We start from the raw sequence: 18,805 nt of genomic DNA, 5'->3' as shown, positions 1-18,805 counted from the left end.
AAAATCAAACATTTGCCTGTTCTTTTAAAACGGGGGGGAGGGGGGGGAGGGGGGGGGGGGCCCTGAACATAATTGAAAATCTGTGGTGTGAGTTAGAGAGCTGTCCATGCTCAGAAGCCACCAAACCTGAATGAACTAGAGGTGTTTTGTAAAGAGGAATGGTCCAAAATACATTCAACCAGAATCCAGACTCTCATTGGAACCTACAGAAAGCGTTTAGAGGCTGTAATTTCTGCAAAAGAAGGATCTACTAAATATTGATTTCATTTATTTTTTGTGGTGCCCCAATTTATGCACCTGCCTAATTTTGTTTAACCAGTTCGGCCTATCTGGACGAGTTTCCTCGTCCAGATAGGCACTGCTGTTTTCCCTGCGTGGTGCGCGCGATCGGGCGCACACCCGCGCGCGCACCCGCCGCCCGCCGCTAGCCCCCCGATCAGTGAATGGGAATATAATTCCCATTCACCGATCTAGCTTCCCCGCAGAAATACCGACGCTTTCTCTCCAGAGAGCGCGGTATTTCTGCCCCCAGGAAACTTTTCCCCAGCATTTTAGTTCCTGGATGCGAGATCTTTCGCATCCAGGACTTTTTTCACTGTGGCCATCTTGTGGCGAAATAGTAAACTGCACCCACATACATTTTTGATTAAAAAAAATATAATTTTACATTTAAAATTAGCAGTTTCCCTCCCACACCAAAAATTACCCACAAACACTTTTTTTATTTAAAAAAAATAAATAAAATACAATTAAAAACAAAAAACAAAAACAACATAAATAGTTACCCAAGGGTCTGAACTTTTTAATTATGCATGTCAAGAGAATATGTTATTATTTAAAATTATAAGCTTATAAATAGGGATGGACGCAAATTGAAAAAATGCACCCTTATTTCTAATTGAAATATCGGCACCATAAATTGTGATAGGGACATCGTTTAGATCGTGTAAGAACCGGGACATATGGGCAAATAAAATACATGCGTTTTAATTACGGTAGCGTATATTAATTTCAAACTATAATGGCCAAAAACTGAGAAATAATGAATTTTTTCTGTTTTTTTCTTATTCTTCCTGTTAAAATGCATTTACAGTAAAGTGGCTCTTAGCAAAATGTACCCCCCAAAGAAAGCCTAATTGGTGGCGGAAAAAACAAGATATAGATCAATTCATTGTGATAAGTAGCAATAAAGTTATAGGCGAATGAATGGGAGGTGAACGTTGCTCGGATGCATGAGATTTTCGGCACTGCGGCGCTGAACCGGTTAAACAATTATTGTGCACTTTCTGTAAATCCAATAAACTTAATTTCACTTCTCAAATATTACTGTGTGTGTCTCCTATTTGATATATTTAACTGACATTTTTTATCGTAACAACCAAGGATTTATACAGGAAAATCATGATGATTAACAAGGTTGCCCAAACTTTCGCATCCCACTGTATTTATACATACCTGGGGCTTCCTCCAGCCTCATATGCTCCGATCGCTCCTACGCCGCCATCCTCAGTCTTCTGCAGCGATATAATGAACTGTATGTGTGGCAAAGAAAAGAGTCTCATATTTCTATTTTCAGTCTTCTGCAGCCCCAATACCGGGTCCCCGCACTTCCGGCAGTTGGCTCCAGTCTACGCAGGAGAAGTGTGCTCTTTGCGTACCTCTCTGGCAGCTGCTGGAGAAGGGCGCACTTCTCTTACGTCAGACTGGCTCCAACTGACGGAAGTGCGGGGACCCGGTACTGGCGCTGCGGAAGACTGAAAATAAAAATATGAGACTCATTTCTTTGCTACTAATGTTCTATTCATTACCCGTACCACACATACAGTTCATTATATCACAATTTTTTTTTTCGCTTCAGGTTTGCTTTAAGAAGTGTACTCATGTACTACTTCTCAATTTGTGTCAACTGCCAGACTCAAACGTCATTGTGTGGTTAACACTGCAAGACCCTCATGCTGTACAGACACATCGCTAGGCAACAGCCAAGTAATGTGTTTTGTGTCTATGGAGTGTAGAAGAGGAGTGACTCAGCTGGGAATTACTAAACAGAAGCTTAAGGGAGGGGACAATGGACTCTTTAATGTGAAATGTCCTACTTTATGTGGCATGACAGACCTTGCGGGACAGCTGTGCTACTACTATAAGACAGCCCTGATCGACTGCCTTGGATGGGAATAATCTAGCATGGATTTGAGGCTTTACAGATGGCCTTTTACCATAGCAACATGCTCTATAGTTACCTACCAACAATGAATTCTAAACAGCCATGACAGTCTGATGGTGAATATGCTTAATTCGGCTGCAAAACAAAATAAATAATAGTTGTTTGATCTCTACAGGCCCGTCTTGTTATCAGCAGTGTTTTATCAGCCAGACAGAAGTGTGTTGGCTTCTGTTTACTTTTCAGGAGACCGTGGGATGAATTCAACTGCTACATTTGCTCAGATAAGTGCACTAGTTCTGTAACCCTTGCAATGCAAAAAAAAAACAAAACCCAACAACAGAACTTGCACAAGTTATTAGCACAACTAGTACATTGTGGCAGACACAGATCCTGAATGGTTTTTGAAACCATCCACATTGAGCTGAACTGCAGAGAGGACCCTGACACTAAAACTAGCAGTTGAGCTATCAGTAATGACCACACATGCACATAGCAACAGGTTGTAGCTATAGTGACTTGCTGCAAAAGCTATGATATATGTTTATGCAGCTGTGAGAGTGACACACAGTAGAATCCCTTTATAGTAAACTGCAAGGTTTGGTAGCAAAACCATCAGATAGCATAAGCTATAGTGATGGTCATGTCTAGGAGAACTCATGATCAAGCATGTGATTTGTTTGACCAGCTGATAGATTTGCAAAGTTCTGATTTGCTGTGATCTTATCCTGCTTTAGCACATGATCATGACTAGCAAATTAGAGACTTACATTTCTATCACCTGACCAAGCTGATCACATCATGCTTCTCCATGATTTCTTCTAGACATGGTCATCACTAATAAGCAGCAACTGACCTGGAGATCTATCTGCAGCTGCTACCAATCTCTCTGTGTGACATAAGTCTCACTAAAAAGACCACGATTTAGAAATGTTGTAAAGCAGATTCCACGCAAGCAAGAAAAGGTATTTGAAAAAAATGGAGTTACTGATATAAATCGAGATATACTTTTACTTAATACATTTAAGGGTTTATCTTTAAACTCATGTGTAGCGGACGTCTGATCACAATTGCGTGTAATACGGCAATCACAGATTATACTCGACAAGCAGCCTTTCTGACTGTCCCAGTTGTCTGTACATATTGACCCCCAACTCCCCTAGCAATCCTTAAAACAAATGCTCAGGCCAGAAAGGTGACTTCACTTACTCACCAAAGAGACATTTACACTAGACTGCTTAATTAAGTTAAATAGACTGCATTTCAACTACTTAACACATTTTAACCTACAAATTATCACCTTTTGCTCATTCAGATTATACACTGGAGTGTGATGCAATTAATGGCCTGCAATGAATGTCCTTTTATCGTGCTAAGGGAACAGTCACATCAGGAATTTTCTCAGAAACAATATGTTACTTAAAAAAAAAAAAAAACAACGCAGAGGTTATTCATCATACATCAACCAGCTGCTGAATGGGGCAATCAGTGGCGACTGCTATTAAACCCATGAAATGCTTAACAGCTTATTGTAGTATGGAGAAGAGTTTTCATAATCACGCCAAAGAAACCCAGAAAAAATTACACATTCAAATCTGGAACTGTAGTGAAAATAACATAATCAATAAAACAGCTTATTTTTTTACAATATTATTTTTTTAGTCTGTGTTTGCCCACTGTAACATCTTTCCTCTCCCTGATTTACATTCTGAAATGTGTCACTGGTGGTGACATTTTAAGTTCTGCCAGGTGATCTGCAAGGAATGTTCGTTACTGAGAGTTCTATGCACAGAGGGCGAAGCTGCTTGCTTGGCAGATGGAAAAAGCCTTTATTTCCCACCATGCAACGGTTCATAGACAGCAAACTGTCAGGACCTTGGTCATGACATCACACAGTGGGAGGGGTTTCACCACAATATCAGCCATACAGACCCCCCCTGATGATCTATTCGAAAAAAGGTAAAGATTTTAACTAGAAAAGTAGGTATCAACTACTGATTGGGATGAAGTTCCTCTTTAAACTCAGCATATGCTGAAATAGCATGTCAAAATGTTCAGTAGTTCCAAAGATACTGAGTAAATGTCATTTTCTTTTTTATGTAAACCTAAAGTGAGCAAAAAAAAAAAAAAAAAAAAGTCAGATACTTACCTAGGGAGAGGGATGGCTTTGGATCCCATAGAGCCTTCCCAGTCCCTCTCTGCCCTGTTGTTTCAGCGCTGGGCCCCGGTGAAGTTCTTTGACCAGCTTGGTCAAATACCTTTTAGCTCCTCCTCCGGCAGTATTTGGAAGTATACTTGTCCCCGAGTACTTCCAAAGACAAGCATATTTGTACTGCACATACGCGAGTCTAGGCTCGTACATGCACAGTATGGATGTACTCGTCGGGGATGCGAGTACTTCCAAAGCCTGTTGAGGGGTTCTGAAGGAGCGTGACTTCAACGGGGACAGCAATCGAATGAGAGGAAGGTTCTATGGCATCCAGAGTCTTCCCTCTACATTGGTAAGTAGCTGACCTGAAGCTAGTTTCCCTGCTCCAGGTTCACTTTAAGTCAAATTTGGCCTCACCTCTTCCAGCTTGTATTGGCCTATGTTGTGATAAAAAGCTTCAGACAGGGGTCACACTTGTGCTGGCATTTTTCCATGTGATTTCAGGGTTTCTAGTGCTCTGCAATTATTTTAAGATTGCGTTTTTCCATGTACGACTTCCTTTGATTCTTTGCATTTTTCCATATTGTATACATTGTAAATACATTGTACTACAGCCAGGGCTGGATTTACCATAAGGCACTATAGGCACGTGCCTACAAGCGCTTGATGATGGAAAGACGGCTCACTCCTCTCCCCTAGTGCCTCCCTCCCTCCTTACCTATGCAGAGTCCCAAGCAGAGAGTAAATGAGAGGTTACTCACCCAGGTGTCAGCATTCCACTGACGAGATCTCCCTTCAGTTGGGAGTACCTCTAGCTACCTAATACTGAGGGAACCTCTCGCTACCTAATATTAAGGGACACCTTTAGCTATGGAACTTCACCAAGGTGCTTGGTCAGCAGCTGATCAGGTCACAAGCTACCTGAAACACTCCGCCGGTGCCTTGTCTCCGCTGGGTTGCTCATACAGCTTGCATCACATCAAACGTAAAGAATGAGACGGCACACCACTGGCTTGCAATCAAAGTGCTGTGTATTGCGAATAAGTCACCCTACATGTTACGGAGGAACCCCTGATGAAGGAGGGACACCTTTAGCTACCTATGGCAGGCAAGGGAAGTAAGGGAGAAGTCTAGGGTGCTAGGACATCTGTGCCTATAGGCTCCGGTGACGTAAATCCGGGCCTGACTACAGCTGCGTCACCCAACATTAATGCTCGTCTTGGCCCAGCACTGGAGTTTGAGGAGGATCATGTAGTCATAGAGGAGGAAGGGACACCTGTCGGTAAGTATGGTGTTTTTCCCGTACAGGGAACACTGGACACCAAAGCTTATTGGGAGGACACAAGAGACACAGAAGGGAAGAAGAACATTATAGTTGCTATATCTAATTGCAGCCATGGGCCACACATGTGTGTAACAAGGGGCATCTGGGTTCACATGTGTTTAAGAAAACACTGGTGCCACACCTAATTTAGAAGAGGGACATAGAGGCAGGTTGGTTCCAAGGCTAAATAGCTCTTAGGCCGGGTGGGTAAAAAATCTCCCCTACCTCACATGCGTGCCCGAAATAGAGGTGCTCTGAAATTTGAGCGCCTGGGAATAGCTGATAGTAGAATATCGATATGTTACCAATATTCTACTACTTTTGGTATTTTTAATTAATAAATTATTGCTAAAATGTACCAGTATTTTACTACAGCACAACCTAACCATATTCTCATACAGCACCCTCCCTCTATGATACCGAACCTTAACCACAACCCCCCTGGATGCCTAACTTTAACCTCCTCCCCCATGACTAATCTTAACCATCCCCTACCCACGCCTAACTTTAACCATCCTACCCTACAGCTGACCATAATCTACCTCCCACACACACCTAACCCTACCCCTCCCCCCCGCTTCACCTTACCTTACCAGTTTGGTACATCTACTCCTACTTCATGAATGTTTAGGAAGCCTTACAGACCAATTGTTAAACACAGGAGTCACAAGGGGTGTGGCAGAGTATGACCTTCCTCAGTTGAGTCAAGATTTGCTTACAGGAAGGAAAAAAAGTGCACAATTTGGGTACTTACCTCAACAGAGGGGAAACTATGGATGATCCAGAGACCCTGTCCTTCTACACGAGGCTGTTCCAGTGCTGTCCCTTCCACAAAACCGCTTGTCCACGGCTCATGGATACACAGTAGCATGGACCTACTCGGGCATTGGGGGAAAAAGCAGAGTTCGAATAGGTCTGTGCTACTACTCATGCACAAGCCGTATGCACCTGCTCAGTAGCACAGACTGGATCGAGTTCAGCTTCTTCTGCTGAAGTCTGAGCGGGTCTGTGCTTCTGCGCAGGCACAATGTGGCAGTGCTTCAGGGGTTCTTGTCCCTAAACAGTATGGTGGAGGAAGATGGTGGAAGCCTCTGGAGGATCCAGAGACTTCCTTCTCTTGAGTTAAGTATCTGGTCCCTCCCAACTTCACAGGTTTACTGTAAGACCACAGACACATGCTCGATGTATGTTGCCCAGTGGGGATTGAGAGCCTCTGCATCTTTTGCTAAAATGGGGGAGCAGAGGGCTATGGAGCAGCGTAGAAGCGAAGGTTAGGGCAAAATAGTGAGAACAAAGCTATCGGCCGTCGTTCGGCTATTGACCCGTCTGGTGGATCGCTGGCCAGGCAGCCGTCATGGCTGCTGTACACACACCGAATTTTCAGCAGAGGTCATTACCGGCCACCTCAGCTGACTTTAACCTAGCCTGTGTATGGGCTCCTCTGATTTAGTGCAACGTCTGGAGGTATTTGCAGACTCCTCTTGGTGCTTTCATTTACAGCAGACTGTCAGTTGGAAAATTTTGTGGTGCTGACAGGTTTATCTCAATATTGATGGAAGATGATGGAAGTGTTGATGGAAGTCCCATCCCATACGTCTGCTCCTTACCCATCAGAAAATCTTGCTACAGAACACTGTTACTGAGAACAGGGGGGAATTGCCTATTTCATCCTCATTGATTCTGAGTTATGGGTTTAATAACTGCTTTAGTCTCACTGTTGCGGTACAAGCTAGACATGTGCTTGGCATTTAATAAAAATAACTTGCAGGTATATTGTAATTGAGTGCATTGAAAGATAGGTGTAAATTAGCACTAAAACACGGCTTATAGAAATCAAGAAATTTAAGGGCTGAGTCAGTGAAATCCTGGAAAGTGGGTTATTAAGAGCATTAAGATTAATAAAGTAATTTTATATGAATGATAAAGGACAGTTCAGAAGGTGCTAAAGGTTCAGCACTGCAGATGACATGTAGGGGATAAGTGTACTTAGTACTATCTTAGCTCCTGGTCTGGCAAATCCTGTGCAGTACTGCTGTTGTGTACATGGTATGCCCTTATTTTTTGGATGACTGACTGACCTTCTTGTAGCCAGCTTCAGTTACATGAGACTATAGCCTGCTTCCCAGTTTATTGCTGACCAGGTTATACATTTATGCTGCTCCAGTTTGATCAGCTGATAGATTTGTAGATTTGTAAAGGTTCTGATTTGCTGTGATGACTTCCTGGTTTAACTCATGACCAGCAAATCAGAACCTTGCAAATCTATCAGTTGATCAAACTGATCACATACTTCTCCCTCCATGAGTTCCCCTAAGCATTGCCATCCCTACTAGCTACTTGAACCTGATTCTTGCTACTTCCTGACTACATTCCTTCCTGTTGGCTCTTGGAAACTTTAAATGGACTGTGTAAATATCTTTAGCTGGCTTCTGCCACTTTGACCTTGACCACCACCTTAGCATTATTTGGGCATATACAGGGGGTTTCCACCTGGCACCTATCAAGGTGCAACATCCACTCTTTCAGAGGCTTTGGGTAATGTGCCTCAATTCACACAGTGCCAATCAAACAGGTCAACCTCTTCCTTTCAGGTCAAATGAGGCCTCTGACAATAGCATCCAGCCAGATGGATCCAGCAGTCACCTATCACAAGGACAGGATGCAATTACATTGCAATGGTGCTCTAGCATCAAAATGAGGTTGTTGCAGTACAATACACAGAAAAAAGTGGGTTTGGTCACAATAGATTTTATGTGGTGCTAAATAAGTTACTAAGTTAAGGCTTGGTTCAGACAGATAGCTACCAGCGTCTGGATCTACTGTGTCGCATATTGAGATGAAAGTAATACCCAAGGCACTCATCTTGGGGGCAAGTCCCTCAGGAGCTTGCCAAGGATTGAGTGGCTTAAACTGGCAGGGTGGAGCCAGGTGGTTCTGCCGGGAAGGGGGTGGGAGCTAAGTGGTGTAGAGTAGGGGGGGGAGAGATGACCCGCCACTGCCGTGGCGGCTGCAGCACAGGAAAGTCTTCTCCTTCCCTCCTTTTTTTTGTTAGAAGTTAGGTCATTTGCATTAAGTTGCTGCTATCCATGATGTCTGGCGGGGTAACGGGTGTTTGTGGGTGTGTTATATGGGGTTTTGTCCATATATGCTTGTTGTTTATATGGATTATTACCGTGTTTATTTATTTACATATATATGGTTTATATACAGTGTGTAAATTTGGATGGGTTTACACAGGAAGGGATGTTGGTAGCTAGGTCTTCATACAATATTTCTATGCGCCTATGCATGCAATTATAAATGTGCATGTATGTGTTTGATATGTTCATGTATGTGTGTATATATTATTTGTTATTAACATAGCACTGATATCTTCCAAAGGACTTTACACAGTGTATCACCTTGTTATTTACTATGTATATATGTACTTAGAGCCTAGGTTCTCAACACATGGTATGTGTACCCCAGGGGGTACTTTAGTTGGGCTTATGGTGTACCTGAGCTTGTCATAATCAATCATACTAATACTGTCATACATACACTCACCTAAAGGATTATTAGGAACACCATACTAAAATGGTGTTTGACCCCCTTTCGCCTTCAGAACTGCCTTAATTCTACATGGCATTGATTCAACAAGGTGCTGAAAGCATTCTTTAGAAATGTTGGCCCATATTGATAGGATAGCATCTTGCAGTTGATGGAGATTTGTAGGATTCACATCCAGAGCATGAAGCTCCCATTCCATCACATCCTAAAGATGCTTCATTGGGTTGAGATCTGGTGACTGTGGGGGCCATTTTAGTACAGTGAACTCATTGTCATGTTCAAGAAACCAATTTGAAATGATTCAAGCTTTGTGACATGGTGCATTATCCTGATGGAAGTAGCCATCAGAGAATGGTTACATGGTGGTCATGAAGGGATGGACATGGTCAGAAACAATGCTCAGGTAGCCTGTGGCATTTAAACCATGCCCAGTTGGCACTAAGGGGCCTAAAGTGTGCCAAGAAAACATCCCCACACCATTACACCACCACCAGCCTGCAAAGTGGTAACACGGCATGATGGATCCATGTTCTCATTCTGTTTACGCCAAATGCTGACTCTATCGAGACTCATCAGACCAGGCAACATTTTTCCAGTCTTCAACTGTCCAATTTTGGTGAGCTCGTGCAAATTGTAGCCTCTTTTTCCTGTTTGTAGTGGAGATGAGTGGTACCTGGTGGGGTCTTCTGCTGTTGTAGCCCATCTGCCTCAAGATTGTGCACGTTGTGGCTTCAGAAATGCTTTGCTGCATACCTCGTTTGTAACGAGTGGTTATTTCAGTCAACGTTGCTCTTCTATCTGCTTGAATCATTCGGCCCATTCTCCTCTGACCTCTAGCATCAACAAGGCATTTTCGCCCACAGGACTGCTGGATGTTTTTCCCTTTCACACCATTCTTTGTAAACCCTAGAAATGGTTGTGAGTGAAAATCCCAGTTACTGAGCAAATTGTGAAATAATCAGACCGGCCCATCTGGCACCAACAACCATGCTACGCTCAAAATTGCTTAAAGAGACTCCGTAACAAAAATTGCATCCTGTTTTTTATCATCCTACAAGTTCAAAAAGCTATTCTAATGTGTTCTGGCTTACTGCAGCACTTTGTACTATCACAGTCTCCGTATTAAATCAACTTATCTCTCTCTTGTCAGACTTGTCAGCCTGTGTCTGGAAGGCTGCCAAGTTCTTCAGTGTTGTGGTTCTGCTATGAACTCCCCCTTCCAGGCCCCTCTATGCACACTGCCTGTGTGTTATTTAGGATTAGAGCAGCTTCTCTCTTCTCTCTTATCTTTTACAAGCTGGATAAATCGTCCTCTGAGCTGGCTAGGCTTTCACATACTGAATTACAGACAAGGGCAAAGCTGTTTGCAGGAAGAAACAAGCAGCCTGAAACTTCAGTGCATGAGAACAGGGGAAAAGAAACACACAAATGATCTCTTGAGATTCAAAAGGAAGGCTGTATACAGCCTGCTTGTGTATGGATGTATTTTCTATGTGTGGACATACTGTACATCAACCTACTTCCTGTTTTGGTGGCCATTTTGTTTGTTTATAAACAAACTTTTTAAAACTGTTTTTAACCACTTTTAATGCGGCGAGGAGCGGCGAAATTGTGTCAGAGGGTAATAGGAGATGTCCCCTAACACACTGGTATGTTTACTTTTGTGCGATTTTAACAATACAGATTCTCTTTAAATCACCTTTCTTTCCCATTCTGGAATTCAGGAAATTGTCTTGACCAGGACCACACCCCTAAATGCATTGAAGCAACTGCCATGTGATTAGATAATTGCATTAATGAGAAATTGAACAGGTGTCCCTAATAATCCTTTAGGTGAGTGTATATAAACAATTATTTATGGTTAATTAAAAGCAATGTTTGAAAAGCGTTTATACACAATTTTGAAGTACTCCAAAGCAATATGTATGCATCAAGGGATACCTATGATGATGTTACTCACAACAGGGTATACTTGGCCAACACAGTCCTTAACCTCTAAACGACCGCTTCACAGCAATTAGCGTGAACGCGGTGGCTCCCCCAGGACCGCCTAATGCCGATTGGCATCAAGTCCTGGGGGCGTGTTTTGCAGGCGATTACACGCGCCGATGCTCTGCTCCTTCATCAGTCTCCCAGTGGCGATCGCCGCTAGGAGACTGTTAGACGGCGAAACTGCCGTCTATTTACACTGTACAGCGCTGCAATCTCCGTCAGCACTGTACTGGGGACAGCCGTGTCACTCGGCTGTCCCCATGGGAAACACAAGAGCGATCATCTCTCATAAACTGATGCCTATGACAACTGATCGCGGTGATTGGCTGGCGGAAGGAGGGAGGGAAGTATACAAAACTAATTTAAAAAATAGCCATATTTATTTAAAAAAATACATAAATAAATATACAAAAAAATAAACAAACATTGGGGGAGCGATAAGAGCCCACCAACAGAAAGTTCTGTTGGTGGGCAGAAAAGGGGGGCAATCACTTGTGTTCTGAGTTGTACAGCCCTGCAGCGAGCCCTTAAAGCTGCAGTGGCCTAAATTGTAAAAAATAGCCTGGTCACTAGGGGGGTGTAAGCCTACGGTCCTCAAGTGGTTAAAAAGGACCTAAGGTTAAAAATGACAGAACCTGTCATGACAGGCTCTGTCTTAATGATGATGAAATATGGGCTTAAATACTTACCTAAACTGACCTCAGCAGTGCAGTTGCGGCCAAGTTTCTGAAAACTGCGGATGCTTTTCGGAAACCTTTGCTTGAGTTACCACAGCCTGTCCCAAGCTCGGCATCCACCAATTAGATGATGGCTGGTGAGCTGGGGGGTGGCCGCAGGAATGCGAATGGGCGGTGATTTTGAAAATATATCACCAGGGCCCATTCTCTGAGGGGTGCGGAATGATCACCTGCCAGGAGGTATGATGCCAGAGCAGGTAGGTATTTAACCTTAACATTCCCCAATCCTCAGTCATTAAGACAGAGCCTGTCATGACAGGCACTATCATATTTACCTTAAGTACTCTTTAAAAAAAGGGGTTTGTGCTATAGTGTGGGTGGACCTTGTGCCAGCACTGCTTTTTGGGCATGATATAAGACTTGGAGGGTTAAAGTATACCAGAGGCATGCACAAGCGGCTCAGTGCTACTTCACAGACACAGCCGTACTCCCGCAGTTGCAGTATGGCCACGCTCATGTCAGAAGAGGAGCACAGCCTCAATGTTAAGGGGGTCCCGGGCAGGGAGGAAGGAAAAGGTCCCGGGTGGTGGAGGAAAGCGCGGGAAGACTCTGGAGGATCTAAAACACAGGAGTCAAACTCGCGGCCCTCCTTGCCATTTTATGTGGCCCTCAAGAGATTCAAATGCAGCAACAAGCCACGGGACCACTCCTGGGATCCAAACTCCCTTGTGTGTCTGATAAGGCAAAAAGGACCCAGATGTAAGTGTTTGAGGATTTTTCTACTGCTTGTTTTTAATATAAACGTTTTATTAAACTGAAGATAGATACGCTTAGATGAGTCTATCTTTATTTTTTATGCAAAACATTGATACACACTCCATTGAGAGCCTGAGGTACCTTTGAAGTGCATGAGTGGAGAGGAGGCCAGCGGGGAAGATACCGGCCGCTGACCTTGTTGTGCCTTGTCACAGACCCTGTAATTAAGGTCTGTCACCATTTGGTAAGCGTACCCACTTTCTATGGTGTTCGTGGTGGTGGACTTGTATGGATAGCGCTGAAGGAGATATATACACACACACACACTGTGTTTCCATACCTCCAGCTTCTAATCACATGACATGCATTTGGAGCCAGAGGTATGCATAGAGAGTGTAGCTGTCAGGAAGATCAGAGGAGGCCTGAAGCAGCACTGGAGCAGGTAAATAAAAACTGCTCCACTGCGCTACTCTGCAGAAGAGGAAAGAGCCGAGCCCCCAATGGCCTCAATTCACTAAGATGTAGATAATAAGGCAAGAGATAACTTACCACCACACAGTGAGAAAGTTATCTTATCTCTTCATTCCTTAAAGAGAACCCGAGGTGGGTTCTAACAATGCTATCAGCACACATAGGCTGGGTCTTCATATCCTGCCCAGCCTCTGTTGCTATACCGATCCCCCCTAAGCCCCCCTGCGCTCTGCTATGCCCCCATAAATCACCCAGCCGTGTTGTCGACACACAGCCTGTTTACCTCTGTATGTACTTTTAATATACTTCTGAAAGGATCAAGCATGTGTATTATATAGAAATCAGATTTGTGAATTGTGTTTTGAGATTAGGTGATTCTGACACCAGGGTCCTACTATAGAAGTTCAAATATAGTTTCATCTCCGTTCATATTCCTCAGTACTAATTAGAAATATGTCAGGGTTCCTCTCTAGCATACCAGACGTGAGTGTTTTGATAGCCGAAGCAAAGGAAGTCTTCTCATGTGGAGGAGAACCTGTCCAAAAAACTCCAGAAATACCTACAACTGACTCTGAAATTGAGCTTGCGTTTAGAAATATCTTTGGCATATATAAAGAGCATAATAAAGGGTGGTGGGAGGTCTCTAGTTTCAATACATATATAAAAGAAGGCATTACTGTAAGAGGTTTAAGAAATTTGTGTATACCGCATAAACATTCCAAGAATGAGGAGTTTATGAAAATCTGGAACGAACTAAAAACAAAACAAACGTTAGAGTTAAGGCCCATACACACGTCGGATTTGCGCGAACGACGGGTCGTTTGAACGTTCCGTCGTTCGCACGTTTCCGCATGAAATCCGGCGTGTGTACAGACTATCGTTCGGGAGATAAGACTGGTTACCAACGATCCGCCGACCCGTCGTTCGCGCAAATCCGACGTGTGTATGGGCCTTTAATGACATGCCTACGAGACTTTGAAATAAAGACACTTGAGAATACAAATAGGAAGCCCACAAGGAAGTGACTAAATATAAAGATCACCCCGAATTTAAGCAATTGGAAGAAAAACTGCAGGCTAAGGTTCAGAGTCATAAAGAAGCTATTAAAGCCAAAAAACACAAAAAATATAATCGAGATTGGAAAGACTTTAAAAACGGAAAAGTGTACAATTGGAAAAAGACTAGTCCCAAACCAAATCCTAGTGTACCAAATACACCCACATCAGTGACAGAGAGTGAATCTGAGTCAGAGGGTGAGACCCCAAACAAAGGTGCAAAACCAAAGCAGGGGGATTTTTTAGGGAAAGGAGGGAAACCCAAACCAGGGGGTCAGATAACCGCAAGGAACCTTCGGAACAGAGAGAAATGGGCATACAAGCCTTCATATCGCAGAAACAGAGAGGAGGAGTGGTAGAGGACGAGAATATGGATGATGTTATGAGAATTGTAAATTTGACAGACTATGCCCTGAATAAGACAGAGATCTCAGTATTGTGGAAGGGATTGACTTTTGTACCGACCGCTAATTTTGACCTCTTTGAGACGATAAAGGATATTAACTTGTTTGGACGTAAGCTAGCGGTATATAAATTTATGAATTCAGAAACTATGAAATCAAAAATGGAAATGGCACAGGAAGCACAGAATATGGAGATTTTAAATGATCTATTAAATGAAAATGAAACGGGAGAAATTAATGTAGGGATACCTGAGAGTAATTTGACAGTAAAAAGCAGGTTCTGTCCGGCAATTGGTTCTTACCCTCCTATCCAAATATTTCTGGAAACTGTGGAAAAAGATCTGGAATATTTGAGTAGAACGAAGAAAAATGATAAAAGACATAATCTAAGTGAGGAAGAACAAAATGCTTTAAAGGGCCTAAAAAGCAATGAGGATTTGATTTTAAAAAAATCAGATAAAGGAGGCAATATTGTGCTGATGAAAAAGGAACATTATATTGACATGTGCATGGAAATCTTAAATAACAAAGAAAATTACAGTAGATTGGAAAACAATCCAACGTCAATCTACTATAAAGAACTTGAGACCCTCCTTAATACTGCTGTCGAAAAAAATGTATTGAGTAAAAAAGATCTGACTTATATGCTGGTAAAGTACCCTACAATATCCACCTTTTATTCACTCCCCAAGATACATAAAAAACTGGAAAAGCCACCAGGACGCCCAATAATTTCAGGCAATGGGTGCCTTACAGAGAAGATTAGTCAATATGTGGATCAATTTCTCAGACCTTTTGTGATGAGTCTTCCCTCATATATCCGTGACACAATGGATTTACTTAATAGAATCCAAGGAATATCGATTAGTGATGACGTGTGGCTGGCCAGCCTGGACGTTGAATCATTATATAATAACATCAAGCATGAATTAGGCATGGAGGCTGTAGATTATTTTCTGAAAACAAGAAGCATTCATTTGAGGGAACACTCCCTGCTGGTTATGGAACTCTTACAATTTGTTCTGACTCATAACTATTTTCTGTTTCAGAATCGGATCTATATTCAGAGGAAGGGATGTGCGATGGGGACATCGTGTGCCCCATCGTACGCAAACCTCTTTCTCGGATGGTGGGAGGATACAATTGTTTTTTCAGAGGATCTGGCGTTTTATACATCACATGTTCTTTTCTGGGGCCGTTTCATAGATGACGTGTTCATTCTGTGGAACGGTCCCAGAGATATCTTTGTTGACTTTGTACACCTTCTAAATCGGAATCAGATTGGCATGTTCTTTACATACGAAATTGATAGAAATTCCTTGAGCTTTCTAGATGTACAGATTATGAGAACAGACCAGGGCAAGTTGGAAACTAAAATATTTCGAAAACAAACTTCAACGAATTCTCTGTTGTCTTGGAATAGCCATCATCCTGTGCCCCTGAAAAAAGGAATTCCAAAAGGTCAATACTATAGAGCACGAAGGAATTGTTCAAGTGATCAGGCATTTGATGAAGAATGTATGACACTGGAGAAACGATTTAGAAATAGGGGATACCCAATTCATGTGATTGAGGAGGCACGAAGAAGAGCACAAGAAACAGACAGAGAAGATCTGTTGATTCCAAAGCAAAAGACTGAGGTCACCTCTAATGAGAACTCAATGCGAATTGTGAGTACTTTCTCATTACAATCAGAAGAGATCAAGAGAATTGTTGAACGACATTGGTCTATTCTCCAATTAGATCCGCAGCTGAGAGAAATACTCCCTAAGACACCAAATTTTACATATCGGAGAGGAAAAAACATTGGAGATGAATTGGTACACTCTTTCCTACCGATTTCAAAAAAGAAAATAAAAAAAACCTGGTTGGAAAGGCCCCTGAAAGGGATGTTTAGATGTGGCCGATGCAAGGCCTGTCCTAATGTTAGTACATGTAAAAATTTTGTGGGCCCCAAAAATGAAAAAGTATATGAAATCCTCGATTTTTTCAACTGCGAGACGGAGGGAGTCGTATATGCAATAGAATGTCCGTGCCATCTGTTATATGTGGGTGAAACAATACGACAGGTTAAGCAGAGAATCCTGGAACATATTGGAAATATACGCAATCCAAAGGATACTCCAGTATCAAGACATTTTAGGGAGTTCCATGATGGCGATACTACAGGTCTAAAGTATTTTGTTATACAACAATGGAAGATGGGACCTCGAGGAGGAAATCTGGATTTAAAATTGCGTCAATTGGAGGCTAAATGGATTTATCGTTTGGGTACCCTGAGTCCAGGCGGCTTGAATGAGGGATTTACATATACCCCGTTCATTTAACAAATATTAGGAAATATTATGATAAGAAACTAAAAGATCCCTCCCCTCAGAACTGGGGGGCTAGCTCGGTCACCCTTGTTGTGTCAAAATATAGTCGGTATCCATGATGGGAATTTTGTACGGCTGTTGTACCGATGGGCACATATATATACACAGTAAGGGATATGGTACATAAACATTTTACTTTCCTGCTACACAACAGTGCTGATATATGTCTCATAAAATTATTGAGTAATATAAATCTCAGGGTGTGGATTAAAATATCTTGAGTCTTTATTGGTTGTGATTGACTATGATAACTGAGAATATGTTTTAATATCAGCACAGGGTGTTAAATAAATAATGCATAACGTTTTTTTACATTTGATCAAGCAGGAAAAGGATCTATCTAATAACATGAGGATGACTGTAAATAAAATGAATAGTGCCGTCGCAGATACACCCTGCAGCTCATATGGCTTTGTTTATAAAGATTCCCCGTGTTTACAGAAGGGAAATGACAGCTTGCGTGTCAAGCTGGTTTCCGTAATTTCCTGGGGGCGGAAACATACATCCCCATCCCGTAAAGAGAGGGGCAGTGACGTAGTTGATGTGGAGGAGGATCCGGACAGATGCGGCGAATGGTTATTGATACATGACGTGGCGGGGAGGAGGAAGTGGAGAGCTCCACCCTACGCCGGCGTCTATTGAATAAACGAAAGTCCGGGCAGGGTATCCATAGCAACACTGCCTAACATGCAGCGATTGGAGGAAGGAGGTGTGGGATGGACAAAAGAAGAGAAATCTACCAATAGGAAACATTCAATGATCACCTATGGACTAAATACGATGATCGGCATTTTGATACTTAGACAAAGGGTGGGTGAGCGGCTTTCCTGGGGATGTTTAGGGGATGTGTCAAGGATGGACTCTGGGCCTTTTGAAGGTAATAGCTTCGATTTTTAAGTACTTTTGGAATATGATGGGAAGAGATAGGCCAGCCAATGGCCAGGAACAGACAGTGATTGACGGTGAATCTGACCAATGGGGACAATGAAAAAGTAGGTGGGATGGTCTTATTGGACACCGCCTCCCCTATAGAGTATATAAGCAGGGCAGATACAGATTCAGTTCAATGCTGACAGAGCAAGAGAGCACATCGCTCTCATTTGTTGTTTTCCTTATCAATGTATATATAATGCTTTAGCTTTCTTCTGATGCACTAGCAACCTTTACACTATGCACTTTTTTCCCTGACGACGACTCCAATTAGGGAGTCGAAACATGTTGGATTGGTGGGGAGTTTAATCTTATATGTAGCAAGTTAATAGCAATCAGTCAGAGTATAGGGTTGGAGCACTGCTATAGGAAATCCCTTGTATAGGTATAGGTGCTCCTTCAAACACTGGTAACCCAACTCTGTTATGTGTAAAAATTGAAAATAAAACAGCAACAAAATTATGATAAGTGGTTTTATATCAAATTAATAAAAGTTATATTTTAATATACTTCTGAAAGGATCAAGCATGTGTATTATACCTCTGTAAGTGTCAGTCTCGCCGCTCCCCTGCCTCCTCCATAGCTCCGGTCCCCGCCCACGTCCCTTCCCTCGCTATGGAGGAGGCGGGGGAGCGGCGAGACTGACACTTACAGAGATAAACAGCCAGCTGTGACACGCTGTGTGTCGACAGCACGGCTGGGTGATTTATGGGGGCATGGCAGAGCGCAGGGGGGGCTTAGGGGGGATCGGTATAGCAACAGAGGCTGGGCAGTATATGCAGACCCAGCCTCTGTGTGCGGATAGCATTGTTAGAACCCACCTCGGGTTCTCTTTAACTACTGTACGACCGCCTCACGCCAACGGGCGTGACCGCGGCGGCAGCCCCAGGACCGCCTAACGCCAATTGGCGTCAAGTCCTGGGGCTGCAGTTTCCCAGGGAATGGCCGCGTGCATGCGCGAT

General features: G+C 42.9%; 2 protein-coding genes across 7 annotated transcripts in view; one reads left to right on the top strand and one right to left on the bottom strand.

The window, feature by feature from the left end:
* Window positions 1-18,805, top strand: part of DNAJC24 (DnaJ heat shock protein family (Hsp40) member C24) — a 177,234-nt gene that overhangs the window by 60,599 nt on the left and 97,830 nt on the right. The window lies entirely within an intron of this gene.
* DCDC1 (doublecortin domain containing 1) overlaps window positions 1-18,805 on the bottom strand; it is a 751,262-nt gene that overhangs the window by 721,600 nt on the left and 10,857 nt on the right. For 3 of the 4 annotated variants that reach the window (XM_068260478.1, XM_068260480.1, XM_068260479.1), the window contains exon 2: window positions 9,857-10,089. The exons of the other annotated variant lie outside the window; for it this stretch is intronic. In XM_068260478.1, the coding sequence (XP_068116579.1) occupies window positions 9,857-10,003 (147 nt within the window). In that variant the 5' untranslated portion in view covers window positions 10,004-10,089. The remainder of the gene's footprint in view (window positions 1-9,856; window positions 10,090-18,805) is intronic. 4 annotated transcript variants of the gene reach the window in all.

This window comes from Hyperolius riggenbachi, chromosome 11 (assembly GCF_040937935.1).
Source record: "Hyperolius riggenbachi isolate aHypRig1 chromosome 11, aHypRig1.pri, whole genome shotgun sequence".
In the NCBI taxonomy this organism is placed as follows: Eukaryota; Metazoa; Chordata; class Amphibia; order Anura; family Hyperoliidae; genus Hyperolius; species Hyperolius riggenbachi.
Note: the sequence above shows the minus strand (reverse complement) of the source record. Positions and strands in the feature narration are given on the sequence as shown.